Below are 18116 nucleotides of genomic sequence, written 5' to 3' on the forward strand. Positions count from 1 at the left end.
TACATTGTTTAGTTATATTTTAGAATCTGCCTGTATTATGTTCCACTCAGCCTACTTGAATACTCTCATAGCAGGCAAACCGAACACCTAGGGTCACTTTTGTAGATACTCTGAGAATATTGAGAGCCACACCTAATGCCTTAAACTCCTGCCCTGAAGTTATATAACATCAGATTATCTGATACATCTAATAATACCCAGATAACTAGAAAATCCAATCATTAGATAATATTATAACACAAGAAACACAAAAAATAGAGACAATATAAATCCACCATAAAGTATTAATAAATCAGAAATGACGTCCAGTGAAAACAAGTCAGAGGAAATGCCTGAGAAAGATTTCAAAAGAATGATTATAAATATGTTCAAAGAAGTCAAAGAAGAAATCAAAGGAATGAAAGAGGAAATCAAAGAAAACACAGGACACCAATTCAATGAAACAAAGAGGTCAATACTAGACATAAATAAGGAAATAGAAATAATAAAGAAAAACCAGTCAGAATTAATAGCAATGAAGAACACAGTAAATGAAATAAAAAACTCTGTAGAAAATCTCACCAGTAGAATGGATGAAGGAGAGGACAGAATATCTAAGCTAGAAGACCAGGTGGCAGATCTAATACAGTCCAACAAAGAGAAAGACAAACTTATAGAAAAGTATGAATGGGAATTTCAAGATATTTGGGACACTATGAAAAGATCAAACATAAGAATTCAGGGCATAGTAGAAGGAGAAGAATTTTACTCGAAAGGCATAGTAGGAATCTTCAACAAAATCATAGAAGAAAAAGAAATCATAGAAGAAAGAGGTGCCAATGCAGATACAGGAATCCTTTAGAACCCCAGCCAGATAAAACCTGGAAAAAACCTCTTCTCGCCATATTATAATCAAACTACCGAACACAGAAACCAAAGAAAAAATATTGAAATCAGTCAGAGAGAAAAATCAAGTTATCTACAAAGGCAAGCCTATCAGGATTACAACAGATTACTCAACACAAATTTTAAAAGCCAGAAGGGCATGGAGTGATGTATTCCAAGTCCTGAAAGATAACAACTGTCAGCCAAGGTTACTATATCCTACAAAACTATCCATTCAAATAGACAGAGAAATAAGGACATTCCATGACAAAAGCAAGCTAAAGGGGTATTTGAAGATAAAACCAGCTCTACATAAAATATTTGATAGAATCCTCCATGCTGAAGAAAAAGAAAAGGACGCATATAAGGAACTGGGAAAAAACAAACAATACTCAAATAGTAGTAAACACAAGACAGCAAAGGTAAGACTGGAAGAACTACAAAAAATGGCAAAAATGAATACACATCTTTCAATACTATCTCTTAATATCAAGAGCCTCAATGCCCCAACCAATAGGCATAGGTTCACAGACTGGGTTAAAAATCAGGATCCTTCAATTTGTTGCCTCCAAGAAACCCATTGTTCTACAAAGGATGAACATTACCTTAGGGTGAAAGGTTGGAAAATGGTCTTCCAAGCAAATGGACCTAGGAAACAAACAGGAGTTGCTATCCTAATATCTGACAAGGTAAGCTTAAGTCCAACATTAGTTAAGAAACATAAGGAAGGTCACTTTATTTTGATTAAAGGCACCCACCAACAGGGGACATTACAATCCTAAACACATATGCACCTAACATGGGGGCCCCCAAATTCATCAAACAGATGCTATTAGAACTAAGGTCACAGATAACACCAAACTCAGTGGTAGTGGGTGACTTTAAAACTCCACTCCCATCAATTGACAGGTCATGATGGGAAAAAATAAACAGAGAAGCAACTGGACTAAATGAGGTCTTAGAAGAAATGGACCTAACAGAAATATACAGGTCATTTCATCCAAATACTGCAGAATATACATTCTTTTCAGCAGCACATAGAACATTCTCTAAACTAGACCATATATTAGGACACAAAGCAAATCTTAACAAATACTGGAAAATTGAAATAATTCCTTGCATTCTATCTGGCCACAATGGAATCAAACTACAAATCAATAGCAAGAAAGGCTATACAGCATACACAAAATCATGGAAATTAAACAACACACTACTAAATGATGAATGGGCCAAAGAAGAAATGAAGAAGGAAATCAAAAAATTTATAGAATCAAGCGATAATGAGAACAAAACATACCAAAATCTCCGGGACACAATGAAGGCAGTCCTAAGAGGTAAATGTATAGCTTTAATTGCCTATATTAAGAAATTACAAAACCTGCAAGTAAATGACCTATTGCTTCACCATAAAGCTTCAGAAAAAGAAGAACAAGGCAAATGAAAAATCAGTAGATGGGAAGAAATAATAAAGATTAGGGCAGAAATTAATGAAATGGAAACAAAAAACAATCCAAAGAATTAATGAAACAAAGAGTTTGTTCTTTTAAGGGATAAACAAGATTGATAAACCCTTAGCAAATCTAACCAAAAGAAACAGAGAAGAGACACAAATTAATAAAATTAGAGATGAAAAAGGTAACATCACAATTGATATCAGAGAAATTCAAAAAATTATAGGGACATACTATAAAAGCATATACTCCACAAAGTATGAAAATCTATAAGAAATGGATGATTTCCTTGATTTATATGACCTACCTGAATTAATTCAAGATGATATTAATCACTTAAATAGACCTTTAACAAGCATGGAGATCTAAACAGTTATCAAAAATCTCCCAACTAATAAAAGCCCAGGCCCAGATGGATTCACTGCTGAATTTTACCAGGCCTTCAGGGAAGAACTAATGCCATTGCTTCTTAAGCTTTTCCATAAAATAGAAAAAAAAGTAATCCTACAAAATTCCTTCTATGAAGCCAGCATCACCCTGATACCAAAACCAAGCAAAGATAGAACAAAAAAAGAAAATTACAGACCAATCTCCCTCATGAACATAGATGCAAAAATTCTCAACAAAATATTGGCAAACAGAATATAAGAATATATCAGAAAGATCATTCACCCTGACCAAGTAGGCTTTATCCCAGAGATGCAGGGATGGTTCAACATATAGAAATTGATAAATGTAATACATTATATAAGTGGACTGAAGGACAAAAATCATATGATCATCTCTTTAGACGCAGAGAAAGCATTTGACAAAATCCAGTAGCCCTTCATGATAAAAGTCCTAGAGAGACTGGGAATAGAAGGAACATATCTCAGTATAATAAAGGCTATTTATGACAAGCCTACAGCCAACATATCACTAAATGGGGAAAAACTGGAAGCTTTTCCACTAAAATCAGGAACAAGACTAGGTTGTCCACTGTCCCCACTTTTATTTAATATAGTCCTGGAAGTTTTAGCCATGGCAATAAGGCAAGTGACACACATAAAAGGGATACAAATTGGAAAGGAAGAAATCAAGTTATCATTATTAGCAGATGTCATGATTCTACATATAAAGGACCCTAAAGACTCCAGCAGCAAACTGTCAGAGCTGATAAACACCTACAGCCATGTAGCAGGATACAAAATAAATAGGCAGAAATCAGTAGCATTCCTATATGCTAACAACAAACATACAGAGTGTGAAATCAGAGAATCACTCCCATTCACAATTGATCAAAAAAAAATAAATAAATAAAGTACCTTGGAATAAACCTAACCAAGGAAGTAAAGGATCTCTACAATGAAAACTATAAAACACTCAAGTGAGAAATGGCAGAAGACCCTAGGAAATAGAAAACCATCCTTTGTTCCTGGATTGGAAGAATCAATATTGTGAAAATGGCAATCTTACCAAAACCAATCTACATATATAATGCAATCCCCATCAACATTCCAAAGGTATTTTTCACAGAAATACAAAAAACAATCCAAAACTTCATTTGGAATCACAAAAAACCTAGAATATGTAAAATAATACTGAGCAACAAAAATAAGGTGGGAGGTATCACCATACCTGAATTTAACCTATACTACAGAACCATAGTAACATAAATAGCATGGTACTGGCACAAAAGCAGACATGTAGATCAGTGGAACTGAATAGAGGACCCAGATATAAATCCAGGTAGCTAAGCCATGTGATATTTGATAAAAATGCTAAAAATACTCATTGGAGAAAAGACAGCCTCTTCAGCAAATGGTGCTGGGAAAACTGGATATGTATCTGTAGAAGGATGAAAATAGATTCTTCTCTCTCTCCATACACAAAAATTAAATCCAAATGGACTAAAGACCTTAACATCAGACCTGATACTCTGAAATTGCTAGAGGAAAAAGTAGGGGAAACCCTTCAACATATTGGTCTTGGCAGAGACTTTCTGAATATAACCCCAATTGCTCAGGCAATAAAACCACAGATTAACCACTGAGACCTTATGAAATTACAAAGATTTTGCCCTGCAAAGGACACTGTGAATAAAGCAAAGAGGTAACCTACAGAATGGGAAAAAATCTTTGCCAGCTATATATCTGATAGAGGATTAATATCTAGGATATACAAAGAGCTCAAAAAGTTAAATAATAAGAAATCAAACAAGCCAATTAAAAAATGGGCTATGGAGTTGAATAGAGAGTTCTCAAGAGAAGAAATTCGGATGGCATATAAGCATGTAAAAAAAATGTTCTACGTCACTAGTCACTAGTCCGGAGCCGGAAAGACAAAACCTTACTGGTGGTGAAAACCTCAGGTGCTGGGAGACACAGAGCACAGGAGCAGGAGAGAAGACAGAAGTCCCTTGTGGGCTCCAAGGGGCTTTTTAATATGTGTCTGGGGCTGAATAAGAAGCCAACATACATGGGTGCAGTGTCCTGAAGGGGCTGGGCTTGGACGCCATGTGCATGTGTGCAATACAAGCTCTGGGGCAGTTGCTGCAGATATCAGGGCTAATGTGTGATGTAATTTCCCTCTCAGTAGCCTAGGGAATGCCAATGTTGTTGGGAAGCTCAGCGCACAAAATATTTGAATGGCTTCATAGGTTCATAAGTTTCTCTAGAGACTATGGCCTAGGCCTATTTAATAAATGACATATAAGGAAATTAAAATCATAGAATATATGAAAAGTTGGGCTCTACAAAAATGGTAACTACATAGTAAGAACATTTAGTATTATTCAAAAAGAGTGCATTTAAGTGCTGTGAGCAAAAATTGTATACCACAATAAGACTATAGTGGTTACTAATCAGAAGCTAGATAGATGAATATGGAATACTGTCAAAGGTAAGACCTACTTGATCTGGGACAATTGCATGCAAGTTTTGAGTATGATATATGTCAGGTGATACTAGTCACTAGAATCCAACAAACTCAAGAACATTTGGCAGTATTCTTTAGTTGAAGAATGATCTTTTAAATTATAATAGTTAAATGTGCATCATGATTCCTTTTATTCAACTTTAGAAGTGGCCTCAACTGAGTCAGGTGCTTACTGAATAGAAAAACTGAATTGTGAACCCTCACTTAAGAAGTCTTTAATATTGGGTCATAGTCTTATCATCAGGTCTCTGACTGTACTAAGAATATTTACTAGCATAGACAAGTCCACAGGTTCATTGTTTCATGACCAATCAATCATGCCAACAGTTGTACTTTATTTCACCTGAGAATACATTCAACTATGACACTTTATCTTCACAGACAAAGGTGCATGTCAAAGGACCATCAGCAAGGGAGCTTGCTGAGCATAAGTCTTCTTACTGTGACAAAAGGGTATTCAATCTCCAGTTGTGGCTTGTGCCCTGTGATTTTAACTTAAAAGGAACTCCACATTTGAGCAATCAAAGTTTCCCCTGCAGTGGTTATGACTGAGGAAACATCTAAAAGGACATTAAAAATCTGGTTTTGGGGGGAAGGATGTCAGGGAGTGAACACAAAAATTGTACAAGAGTAACTGTGCACATTATAGGAAAAGCACCTAGGTCTCTACTCTGCCAATATCAAGACACTTGTTGGTCCTTTGTAAGTGGTTTAGATTGTGGGCTTTGGACGAGAACCCTAAGGAAAACTGGAAAATTGTAAAAGTGTAACTGTGCACACATTATAGGAAAAGCACCTAGGCCTCTAGTCTGCCAGCATCAAGACACTTGTCTGTCCCTTGTAAGTGGTCTAGATTGGGAGCCTTGGACAAGAACACTAAGGAAATCTGGCTTTGCCTCCAGGTGTGCCCCAAGGCCTTGAACTCCTTCTTCAAGCCAATAGAGCACTGATAGGCCTCAGCAGGAAGAAGGGTTTGGTCACACTGCCCTAGAGTTTTACATCCTCCTAGGATCTTGGAGAGTACCTCTGGAGTCTTAGATGAAAGAACATGTTAAATGTTCTTTCCTACTTTTCTAGTGTTGTTAGCTGTGGAGCTACTGGTCTCCACTGTTGTATGTCCTGTTAACCTACTACGTCTAGGGACAGAGATTGTTTAGCACCTGCTAAATCCTGGAAACACAGAAGACCACATATGGAATCATAAGAAGTGGGTGGTCTTCTGTAAATTCCATACACCATGCTGACATTCCTGGCTGTTAGTAGATTATCTCTTGTTTCACTAAGCCTGAGAAATAAGAAGGGATTTTACTGAAATGTTCTCCTGGCTAACTGAATAGTCTTAGTCGATGCACAAGGAAATTAGCCCTATTCTGTCCCCTCTAAGGAGCTGTTTGAGAACAAGGTAGCCATTGTAAATCCTATCCCCTGTGAGCTTCGGCATCTGTGATGTCCAGAGATCACAGCTGAAGGTTCATTTGGATTCAGGTTGTGAGTCCCACACTGTAGTGCAGGACGTGACGGCAGAATCTGAAAGTGGTAGCACACGTGGCGGCAATGCACTGACAGGCCAGGCAGCCGCCGGACCTCCACCACACACACCCAATTTGGAAAGCCTAAGTGGAAATCTAACAGTGCTCTATCAGCATCTCTCCTGACTAACTGCAAACCACTCAGTCACTGTGTCAATAGTGCCTTAGCATTTCCATGAGGTACAAGATCAGGTACAGATCAAAAGTGAAAGATGGGAAGTTTGTAAGCTTTATACTCAGAGATCTCCGGACAGGACACAGACAGGGCACGCTCAAGGAAGAACTGTAGTGTGTCATCAGTTTGAGAAAGAAACTCACTCTGTAAAAGAAACTACCTTTTCTGTGCTTTACATGAGAAGGAATGCATAAGGCAGGGCAAACATATTTAGGATTGGTATGTATGTTTATGATATACTCACAAACTTGATGTTTACTGTGATTATTGTCCTGAGTGACTTAAGGTTCATAAAGTCTCCAAGAGATTTGAGTAAGCTAGAGTTCACTTGGAAACAAGCTGGTGGCATTTTTTGTAGATGTAAAATCAGCAATATACAGAAATTGAAAATATAGTTTAACTAGCCATGTTGGTAAATTTGTGGCTTCATGTTAAGAAGGTATTATATTAGTCCATATTCACTCAAAGAATGGAAAAATAACATGGATATATACATACATACATATGTACATGGCTAGGGTATATGTTAGATACAGGTATAAATGCATAAAAGGGAACTTGAAAATGTATTACATTGTCTTGGCATGGCTGGAGAGCCAAACAATGGCTGTCTTTAGGTTGGTGAGTCTGAGAACTCAGTAGCTACTCAGTCCATCGCCATCGATTGACTCAGCAATCACATTCCGGTGTGGAGTCCTGGAGGAAGTACTTCTGCAGCACCGTCTGTTGCCAGCTCATGTTGGCAAGCTGAAGATCTGGGATGCAATGTCCTTGAAGACAGCTGAAGGGAGCTGCCATATCCAGCACATAGCAAAGGAGCAAAGCAGAAGCACTGCCTTTTCCTGGAGCCTGTGTGTGTGCAGGCCGCTGGAGCGGGCTGCCCACTCTGGGGTAACCCTTTCCACAGACACCCTCACAGATCCATCTAAAGGATGTTTCTTACTTGATTTCTGATCTGATCAAGTTGACAAAGCTTAACAGATATTCAACTAATTTTCCATTAGAAAAACTGAAGACACAAAAAGGAATAATATTTTACATTCACAATACAAAGTATAATAGCTAGTCATTTATAATTACTTTGGCATAATTATTTTCCTTCTTAATTGGTATGCATTTTGCTTCAATTTCCCATTTTCTTGACTTTATTGGACTTCCAGTATATTGTTACATAGGAGAGGAGGAAGCAACATCTTGTTTTTTGATTACAATTAGATTACATCTAATTTTTCATGATTAAATAAAATGTTGACTATAGTTATTTTATATTTATCAGCAAGCTGAGGCAAATTGCCCTTTTAATAAAAACAAAAAATATACAACACTTTTATCTATCTATTAGTTTATTACTTTATTTTTCTTCTTTTGAATGTTATTTGATGGGATGTACCAGTTTGGGAATGTGTTGAACTAGATTTGAATACTCAGAATAAATCCTTCATGCTGGGAGTGGTGGTGCACACCTTTAATCCCAGCACTAGGCAGGCAGAGGTAGGAGGGTGGCCATAAATTCAAGGCCACCCTGAGATTACATAGTGAATTCCAGGTCATCCTGGGCTAGAGTGAGACCCTACCTTGAAAAACAAAACAAAACAAAAGAATAAATCAATAAATCCCTCTTGCTAATAGTTCTTATTTATACTGAAGAATTTGTTTTACTAATATTTTGAGAACTTTTGCTCAAAAGTGACAGTATTTCTTTTTTCAAATGGCTTTGTCTGGTTTTAGTGTAAGTTAAGAAGAAATTTGCTTCTATTATTTTAAAGCCATAGTACAGAACTAGCATAATGTTTCTCCAGGATGCCTGGTACAATTAATCTGTGAATTATTGAAGGCTGATCCTGTTTTGGAATGCCAATTGTTGATTTAATTTCTTTCTTTGAATTTGTCTTTATTCAGATCATATCTTCTCTTTTTAGATATGTCCATTCTATTGTAAGCGTATCAAAGGGATTCTTTCATTCTGTTAAGGTTTTTGCTTTTTAATTTTTGAATGTTCTCTTGATTCACCACTAAGGCTTATTCATTTCTAATTACCTTGCTTCTGCTTGTGCACACACTGTCCATTTAACATCACAGGACAGAGCAAATTATTCAGGGCAATTTCTCATTCTCATAATTCAACACCTCTATCATACCTGCATTTATTTCAGATGCTTTTGACCCTTTTTTCTCACTTTGCCTTGTCACACTTGTAGAAACAAGACATTAATTATATAAAGTTAACTGAAGCAAACATTCCTTTATGGTGGTTCTAAGTATCCTGCTAGGAGTTAGTCTGTGTGTTTGGTTACTGCATCTGGAAATGTAAGAGGTTAAAAACTCCTCTTCTTCTTTTTCGTCTATTTCTCCTATTGGCTTTGACTTGGAGAATATTCTCTTAAATAGAGAATGACAGGTGCTCCTCTTTCAGGCAGAGTGTTGTGTTCTTTCTAGCCAAGACTTGTCCTTAAGAAAAACTTTCCAGAACCAATGCAAACTGGGATTTCCAGAGTTTATCATACCTAGCAGATGGGAAAAAAGCAGCCTCAGATTACTCTACCTTTCCCACAGGAGGGAAAGGAACGGTACAACAACAAGCCCCCATTGTTCTCCTTGCCTAAAGTGTGAAATGGTGTGGTCACAGCCTCCAGGCCCATACTCATTAGAAGACTAATAATTAACAAATGGATGTAGAGTACTTCTCTTCTCCCACACCTTACTCTCCCATCAGTTAGACTTCTCTATGGTAATGGGGTTGTGATTGAAAGAGGTGCACCTTTTGGTCTGATCCTTGAGCTGCTGAGAGAAGGTTTGGGACTCCTGGTCACCCTCCTATGCTGTCCATCTGCTCAACCCCATGCACTGTGCTACCTTGTTCCTTAAAGTGCTGGGGAGACACTGGCTGATCAGTACCTGATTACTGCTAGTTCCCTAGGGAATGAGAACTCTGCCTACTCCAGAAATGGTTGATATCATCAATGAAGCCCTGCTCAAGGCTTTAGACAAGAAAAAGGGTCCTAATTTGTAATAAGAACAACAACAACAAAAAGTGTCATGTAATCTGGTGTAGGGAGGGGTTGATTTTTTTTTTATTTCTTTTCTGTAAGGGTTTTTCAGTGATTTTGCATTCTGATTGATGAAGCGTGCTCCAGCTGTATGTTTACTGCTATGCACATAGGTCGAAGTGACATGTCTGTTTATCAGGATCTGCCTCTTCTGTCAGCGGTTCCCACAGAAGTCAGGACCAAGGTGTTTATGTTTTATTCATCACGAAATGGATTATTAGGGTGGTCATGAAACCTATAAGGAGAGAAAATAATGAATGATAGATTCAATGACTTTATTGTTAGTGAAATGGTTCCTACAAAGATATTATTAAGGTGAAAGTTAAATTTCATTTTCTATCTGGTTGCAAAATCTACCATTTTTAACTTTCATAAATATGACTTTGAAATATGCTTTTATAAAGGCAAAAAACTTATTAACAGCATGCTCCTTTTCCTGGAAATTAAGACACAGGAAATTCAGTATCAAAAGAGAAAAACATTATTTTTGTTTAAGTAGGTTTTTGGGTTTTTTTTGTTTTTTTTTCAAGGTAGGGTCTTGTTCTAGCCCAGGCTGACCTGGAATTCCCCATGTAGTTTCATGGTGGCCTTGAACTCATGGCAATCCTCCCACCTCTGCCTCCAGAGTGCTGGGATTAAAGGTGTGCACCACCATGCTGACTTCTTTATTTTTTTGTTTTAGAGTCTCAATGAAAACAGAAATTGATAATGCTTTGTTCTGAAAAGAGACAATCCAACCCCATTTATGGTTGTACTGAATACATTAGGTAATAGAGGTTAGTAGTTATAATTCCATGCCATTCATTAATATGCTAATTACTCATTAACTGCCCAACACAAACAGCATATTATGATAGATTTAGAATTCTTTTCTATTTGAGATAGTATTGTTACCTATGTTCCTGCCATTTTATATGTAGCCCAGAATGGACTCAAATTTACAGCCTGCCTGTTTCATCCTCTCAGGCGCTATAGTTGTAAGAATGTGCCACCATACCCATTTGAAAAAAATCTTAAGCATAACGGGGGAAAAAAGTCCATTATCTAACAAGTGCACTGTCCAAGAAGGAAAATACTTGGTAGCAGAGGCCAGTAAGTTAAAAAGGAGACATAAAGGGAAGAGAAAGTAAGGGAGGAGGATACTTAATAGGTTGATATTGTATATATGTAATTACAATGATTGTAATGGGGAGGTAATATGATGGAGAATGGAATTTCAAAGGGGAAAGTGTGGGGGTGGAGGGGAGGGAATTACCATGGGATATATTTTATAATCATGGAAAATGTTAATAAAAATTTAAAAAAAAGAATAACAACACAGAACATATAAACTGATGGTAATGAGCTCAAATGAACATTTTTAATTGTAATAAAAAAGTTCCGGGCTGGAGAGATGGCTTAGCAGTTAAGCCCTTGCCTGTGAAGCCTAAGGACCCCGGTTCGAGGCTCGGTTCCCCAGGTCCCACGTTAGCCAGATGCACAAGGGGGCACACGAGGCTGGAAGCCCTGGCGCGCCCATTCCCTCTTTCTCCCTCTATCTGTCTTTCTCTCTCTGTCTGTTGCTCTCAAACAAATAAATAAATAAAATTTTTAAAAATAATTTAAAAAAAAGTTCTGGTTGCATGGGTCAGCCTGAGTTGCTAACATACCTGACAGGCATCTCCAGGCCTGGACAATAAGGAGGGTAGGGCTTATGGAGGAGGTAGGCAGGGGGACATAAAACTGAACCCAAATTGAACTGGTACCATAGAAACCTATATCCTGGGAGATAGACTAAAAGGTTGAACCCTCAACAGAACTTTAGGGAGAGCACCTGAAAAGAAAGGCCATGGAAAGGGTAAAATGAAGCTTAACCTTAAATTTCTCCTGTTTTCTTTTCTTTTTCATTTTTGTTTTTAATTTTTCTTTTCCCTTGGCACTGGCTTGCAACTCAGGATATGGTTAATACCCACACTGAGCTATTGATCAGAGAGACCTACCAGGTCTCCCCAAAAATGACAGATTTCTGTCAGAACACTTGATTACACTCTAGAGGTTAATGGTAAAACCTTACTGCTGAAGACACCATATGCTGTCTGCATGGAACATGGAAAGACCTAGCTGGAATCTGGAGGAGAGCCAGTCCCCAGAAAACCACCTAGTACTTGAAGGTGCTGAATAGGCTACTGGGGAAAGTGGCAACTCCAAGTCTAAGCTACTCAGAAACAGACAACCGGACGTGATGCTCACTCAAGGGCACTAGTGGCACACAGCCATGGTGCCTAACCAACTGCACTTGGATTGGCTAACAGAGCTGCTCAGTGGAAAGAACCCACTGGGAAGAACTGGGAAACAAGTCAGAATTATATCCAGATAATGATTTTATTCTCCAATATCAAGCTCCCACTAATCTTGGGCAATAAGAGGTACTATACCCATTAAATTCTCTCTAAATTAATAATGCTTTTCCCATTTAACCTGTGCTGACTTCACTTTCTGTTGAAGAATCTGCTTCTCTTTTTCAGATGGGAGGGGGTCCTGAGGAAATAAACTACTCATTTCACTTCAGCCCAGACCCAGCTGAAACCACAGAGGAACTGGGAAAATGAGCAAGAGTTCTGCTTTCTCTGTGAACCTGATATCAGCACAGGGATGAAGGAGATAGACACTGAGGATACTCAATACCTACCAAACCAGAGATCCAGAGGACCCATCACTGAAGTAGATTTAAAACACACCCTACATGGTTCAGGGAATTTTGTGGAAGAGGGGGCAGAAAGACCGTAAGAGCACAAGTTGGGGCATTAGGCACAGAGACATTGCTTCTCTGTCATAAAGAGCAACTGCCCCCACAGTGCATGGATCAAGGGGATTGCCTCATGTAGCTGGCCTGCATCCCCAACAAGGAGCACCCCTTCGGTAAAGGGCCAGGGATGAAGGAAAGGATGGTACCAACATGTGTTACTTACATACACACATAACTAATAAAATTTGAAAATTCTGGTTTCTTGTCATATTTGCAATATGTCCTCACATTATTTTTTAAATTTCTCTCTATGCAAATGAAAATTTTAGATATGGATACTTTTAGCAGTATTTGATATCTCATTTTACATTGTGCTATTTCATTTTCATACAGCCACACTTCTTTCCATTATGAATTAAATTTCCCCAAAGAATAAGAATTATTTGTTTGTGCTGGTCATGGTGATACATGTCTTTAGTCTCAACTACTCAGTGGCTGAGGCAGGAAGGCTGCTTGAGTCTAGGAGGTTTGGGCTGTAGTGTGTTCTTCCAATTGTGTGTAAGTTTGGCATCGATGTGGTGATGTCCCAGGATCAGGGTAAGGGTGAATGAGTCCACAGTGGAAATATATACCCTTCACCACCCCTCTTTATGTGTTCTTTTTTTAAGTTCCATGGCCTTGTATGTAGGTAGGAGGAAGAGTGAAGGTCTTTAGTTGGCTACGAATTCTTTCCAACTGTGGGGCATTTTCCTGCATACTGCTCCATGGAAATGTAACCTTTCTTCTCTATAACTTCTTCATCATCTGCATTGATAATTCAAGTAATCAATACAAGATGTTCAAGTGACTGCATCAACCCAGCTTTTCCTAAGACAAATTTAAGTGTTTGGATTCTTAACAAATGTAAAAGAAAGTGAAAGTTGGGAACTATTGAAGACATGGAATTGATAAGACTGAGGAACATATAGAATAAATGAGAATTTCTGATGTGCAGCACACATCAGGGTTGCATGAGCTGACTTTGAGGGGCTGCAGTAAGTGGAACAGTTTGCAGAGAACACAATGCTTACCTGACTTTGGAAAAGCTTAAATGAGCTGTACTGGAGTACCCAGTGAGGTCCACTGGACTCATGTGAAAATGCAGTGCTAAAGTGAAGAGTGTAGACTCATTCACCAGTGGTGCTGGCTAAACAGTTCATTCTGTGAAACAGGTACAGGGTGCAGACGGCACAGGCCTAGCTGACCCTGGATCCACTTACCCCCGTAGTATGTCCAGGGAAGAATTCTGGGAGGGTCTGGGAAAAGTGTTTCTGAAGTCTCAATTCTCTTGCATGACTCTTTCTTATATTGAGGTAATGTTAACAATAATATTAAATTACTCTTCAGAATCTACATGTAGAAAATATATTTACCAATGTTACTTACAAGGCAAAAGAAATGTATCGGAAGTTTTTGTTCAGACCATCTAGGACTTTCATGTCTTCAGAAGCCAACTGGAAGTCAAAAACCTGTCACACATGAGGAAAAGTTTTGAAACATTTAGACTACACATTTGCTAGTCTCCAATTAAATCAAAGTGACTTGTTCAGAGGATTGTTGATATTGGAGAAATCCCCCAAATTATTAAATCCATTAGCATAATACTTAAGTGAATAATGAATAACAAATGAAAAATAAATGTACACTCATACATGTAATATATTTATAGTGCAAAATCCTATAGAGGGAAAAATAACAGTTTCAAAAGCAAAAAGAATATGAGTCAAACAAAACCACTTAGATGACTTGGAAATAGTGAGAGGCAGATGCTTGAAATATAGGAGGTACTTCAGAAATATTTGTAGGTATACTTGCACACTGAAGGCAAAATGCCATTTTATCTGTAGGTTAAAGCAGTCATTATACAAACACTGATGAAAACTTGTTCAAAATACTCCGAAACTGCTGAAAGAGGACTCCCATTGGGTCAATTCTGACCAATATAATCATGAGTTATTTGGTCACTAGTTGTTAATGTTTTGAGACAAAAGTGTACACGAATCCTTAGCAGCACTCTAAAATAGCGAAAATAAGAAAGGCTTAAGGTAAAAAAATATATATATATATGGTAGTAGAATGACTTCTACGTCAGATAGTGGACTAGAAACAGCCTCAGAATGAGTTTGTAGAGAAAACCAAGTGAGAACTGAAAGACTCAGCCAGTGAGAGAGATTTGAGAAGAACCTCAGAGAACCATAACATGAGCAAGTAAAATAAAATAATAAAATAAAATAAAATAAACTTCCAGGAATGGAGATGTGGGATTCAGAGCTTGTCACAACAGAAGAAACTACATGGGAATGCCAGCACCCTGTTCTATGGAAACATAAATCTGATTGTGAATCTTCCCCAGCAAAGTGAAGGCAAGCTCCAGGTGAAAGGCTTAGGAATTTAAAATCAAGAGACTTCCAAGGCACATTACCTTCCCTCCCCATCATCCCACAGATAGGAGGAAGGGTCCTCTCTGAGACACCACAGGTCGCTAGACTGGGCAGAAAGAGATCAAACAAGAAAACTATTCAGAAAATGAATAACCATGGAAGTATCCAAACCCATGGGCCTGGCTGCAGAGAAAGGGATACTCACGCCTCTGTGGAGGCTCTCAGTAGCATGGAACTGCCTGCTGGAGGCAAGAGAGGAAGCTTCCGGGGAGAAGTCGCTATACTAGGAGTTGAGGAAGTCGGGAGAAGAGCCAAATATCAGGCCAGTTGAATGCTACTTGAAGAGGAAGACAAGAATAGAGCTTGTCTGTCAGCCCAACAGAAGAATGTCATCGACCCTACTATAAGCCCCTTTTCCTGGATGTAGCAAACACTTCCCCTGAAAAAAGAAAGATCAGTCTTGTTCCAAGCTTCCAAGACAGGAATTTCTTATGACAATAGGCATAAGTTAGCACAAAGATTCATAGCTGGAAAATTTGTTGAAAAAAAAAGTGACCACTGCGCGCTCATCTGCAGGGCTCAGGGGATCTGGGAAGATGGGGAGGACAGAGTGTGAGAGCAGGCGACTGGAAGGAAGGTGGCAGGACCTTACCTTCTGGTTGTCACAGGGACATGGCTGATGCACTCGTAAATTATGACTAGCTATTCTTCTACGCAGAGCAGAGCCTGCCAATACAGCACCATCAATGTGGGAAGGGCCTGCGAGGTCTCCCACCTCCAGGGTAGCTAACGGCAGATAGTGTTTGGTAGAAATCAGGTTTATTATTGCTGTACCACTGGTGTGTCTCCCATCCCATAGCAAGTAACCTTCCACCTACAATCATAGATGTGATCTTATCTAAACTGGGAAAAAAATAAGAAAAAGGCTTGAAATAAGATGGGGGTCTAGGGCTGGAGAGATGGCTTAGCGGTTAAGCGCTTGCCTGTGAAGCCTAAGGACCCCAGTTTGAGGCTTGGTTCCCCAGGTCCCATGTTAGCCAGATGCACAAGGGGGCGCACGAGTCTGGAGTTCGTTTGCAGAGGCTGGAAGCCCTGGCGCGCCCATTCTCTCTCTCTCCCTCTATCTGTCTTTCTCTCTGTGTCTGTCGCTCTCAAAAAAAAAAAAAAAAAATGATGGGGGTCTAAGGGGAATAAGAGTGCTTTGGAGGGGCACTAAGAGAAAGTAATTAGGAGGAATAAGATCAAGATATGTATGAAGATGTCAAGAAAGGAAAGGAAGAAAATAACGCCCTTTAACAAATAATGGCTCTAGGCGACAGATGTACACAAGACAATAGTTATACATTTTAAAAAACTCATAAAAAGAAAAATGTCTTATCTATAAATTTTCTTCTCATAAATCTAATTGATTAGATAAAAATGCTTTAATAAAGAGCATTAGATAAAATTTATTAAATTTGTTAAATACACTAAAATGCCACATAATTTTGAACATTCATAACATGACCATGGATTGGAAACTTACATATTTCAGAAAAACAATTGTCTCCAAGACAGTGAATGGCATCAGTATGATATCAAGTAAATACTTAACACTGACTTTAATGGGAAGCTGGTGAAAAGATTATTAACCAAAACATTCTTAAATAAGAGGAATTTGTGAAGGTTTTGATGATCACAGCAAGATTTATTTTCCTAATTAGCTGACAGTAGATAAAAGTAAATAAGCAAAATTATAATAGAAGCAGACATAAAACACTTATTGCAACTGGTAATTTTTTCCATAAAAAATTAGGAGAGGGCTGAAGAGATTGCTTAGTAGTTAAGGCCCTTAACATGAGGCCTATGAAACCTAAGGACAAAGGTTTGATTCCCCAGAACCCACATAAGCCCTGCACAAGTTGACACATGTGCCTGGAATTTGCAATGGCTAGAGGTCCTGGCATGCCCATTCTCTCTCTCTCTCTCTCTCTCTCTCTCTCTCTCTCTCTCTCTCTCCTTCTTTTTCTCTGTCAAATAAATAAATAAAATACTCTAAATTAGGGCAAAAGAAAGAATCCTGCTGACTTGTTGAGAAATTTTGTTTGCTATTTAGAAATTAGATTTGTATGTATGGATCAATTTTACCTGGCATAAAAGCATTTTCAGTTGAATTTAAGGACAAACTTGAAAAGATCTATAAAACTTTTGAAAAATAATAAAGAATGCTGTTATGTTCCATATAAGAAAAGCTTTATACCCATCAGCAACCACAAATAAAGGTATGAAAATACTGACCATATGAAAAGAAGGAATTCCTGCTTGTGACAACTGCAAACACAAAAGGGCAGTACTTGGGGAAAGATGTATTCACAAGTACATCTGAGTCTAAAGCCAATTATTATCCAAAGTGTATCAATTTAATAGAACAATTGTAACAGTGTCCTCTAATATTTCACACCTCTGGGTCTCCATGCTCATGGTTTTTGAATATAACAGCTTTTGTATTAGAAGGTGGAAGATACAGTTTCAACATATCTCAAGCTTCTCCTGGTCTCTACTATGCATTGAATTGTAATTCAGACTGTGGCATGAATGATGATGGATTTGAACAGACAACAGATATTAAAAGGTTTCCAGGAATTCCGTACCTACTATAGGATTGTGTAATGTGAAAAGATAGATACGGGTGACTAGAGAATGAAAGGTCATGTAGACATGAGCTTATTTGCCCTGAGCACAGCCCACTCAACAGCCTAGTGCACAAAGGCTTCACTCTTCAGAAAATGGCTGGAAGACTTGACTCAGATACAAAATAGGCATGGATATGGAACAGAGACGCTTGACTAAAGTCAGATGAGCTAAGGAAAAATTCAAAGCATAGACTCATGAGCAAATAATATTTTTCTATTAATCCTCTAAGTCATTGGTAAATTGGTTTACCTATTCACTAAAACATAAAATGGCAAAAAGAAAGCAGATTTCTCCTTGAACACAATCTGTCTATTTT

The 18116-nt window shown here is 38.1% G+C and overlaps 1 protein-coding gene across 1 annotated transcript in view; it reads right to left on the minus strand.

Annotated features, from left to right (window-relative positions):
• Positions 1–10177: 10177 nt before the first annotated feature.
• LOC101614409 (aldo-keto reductase family 1 member C1) overlaps positions 10178–18116 on the minus strand; it is a 28939-nt gene continuing 21000 nt past the window's right edge. The window contains exons 8-9 of the mRNA XM_004662412.2: positions 14133–14215; positions 10178–10217 (exon numbers count right to left, since the gene is read on the minus strand). Coding sequence (XP_004662469.2) covers positions 10178–10217; positions 14133–14215 — 123 coding nt within the window. The remainder of the gene's footprint in view (positions 10218–14132; positions 14216–18116) is intronic.

Source organism: Jaculus jaculus, chromosome 15 (assembly GCF_020740685.1).
Source record: "Jaculus jaculus isolate mJacJac1 chromosome 15, mJacJac1.mat.Y.cur, whole genome shotgun sequence".
Classification (NCBI taxonomy): domain Eukaryota; kingdom Metazoa; phylum Chordata; class Mammalia; order Rodentia; family Dipodidae; genus Jaculus; species Jaculus jaculus.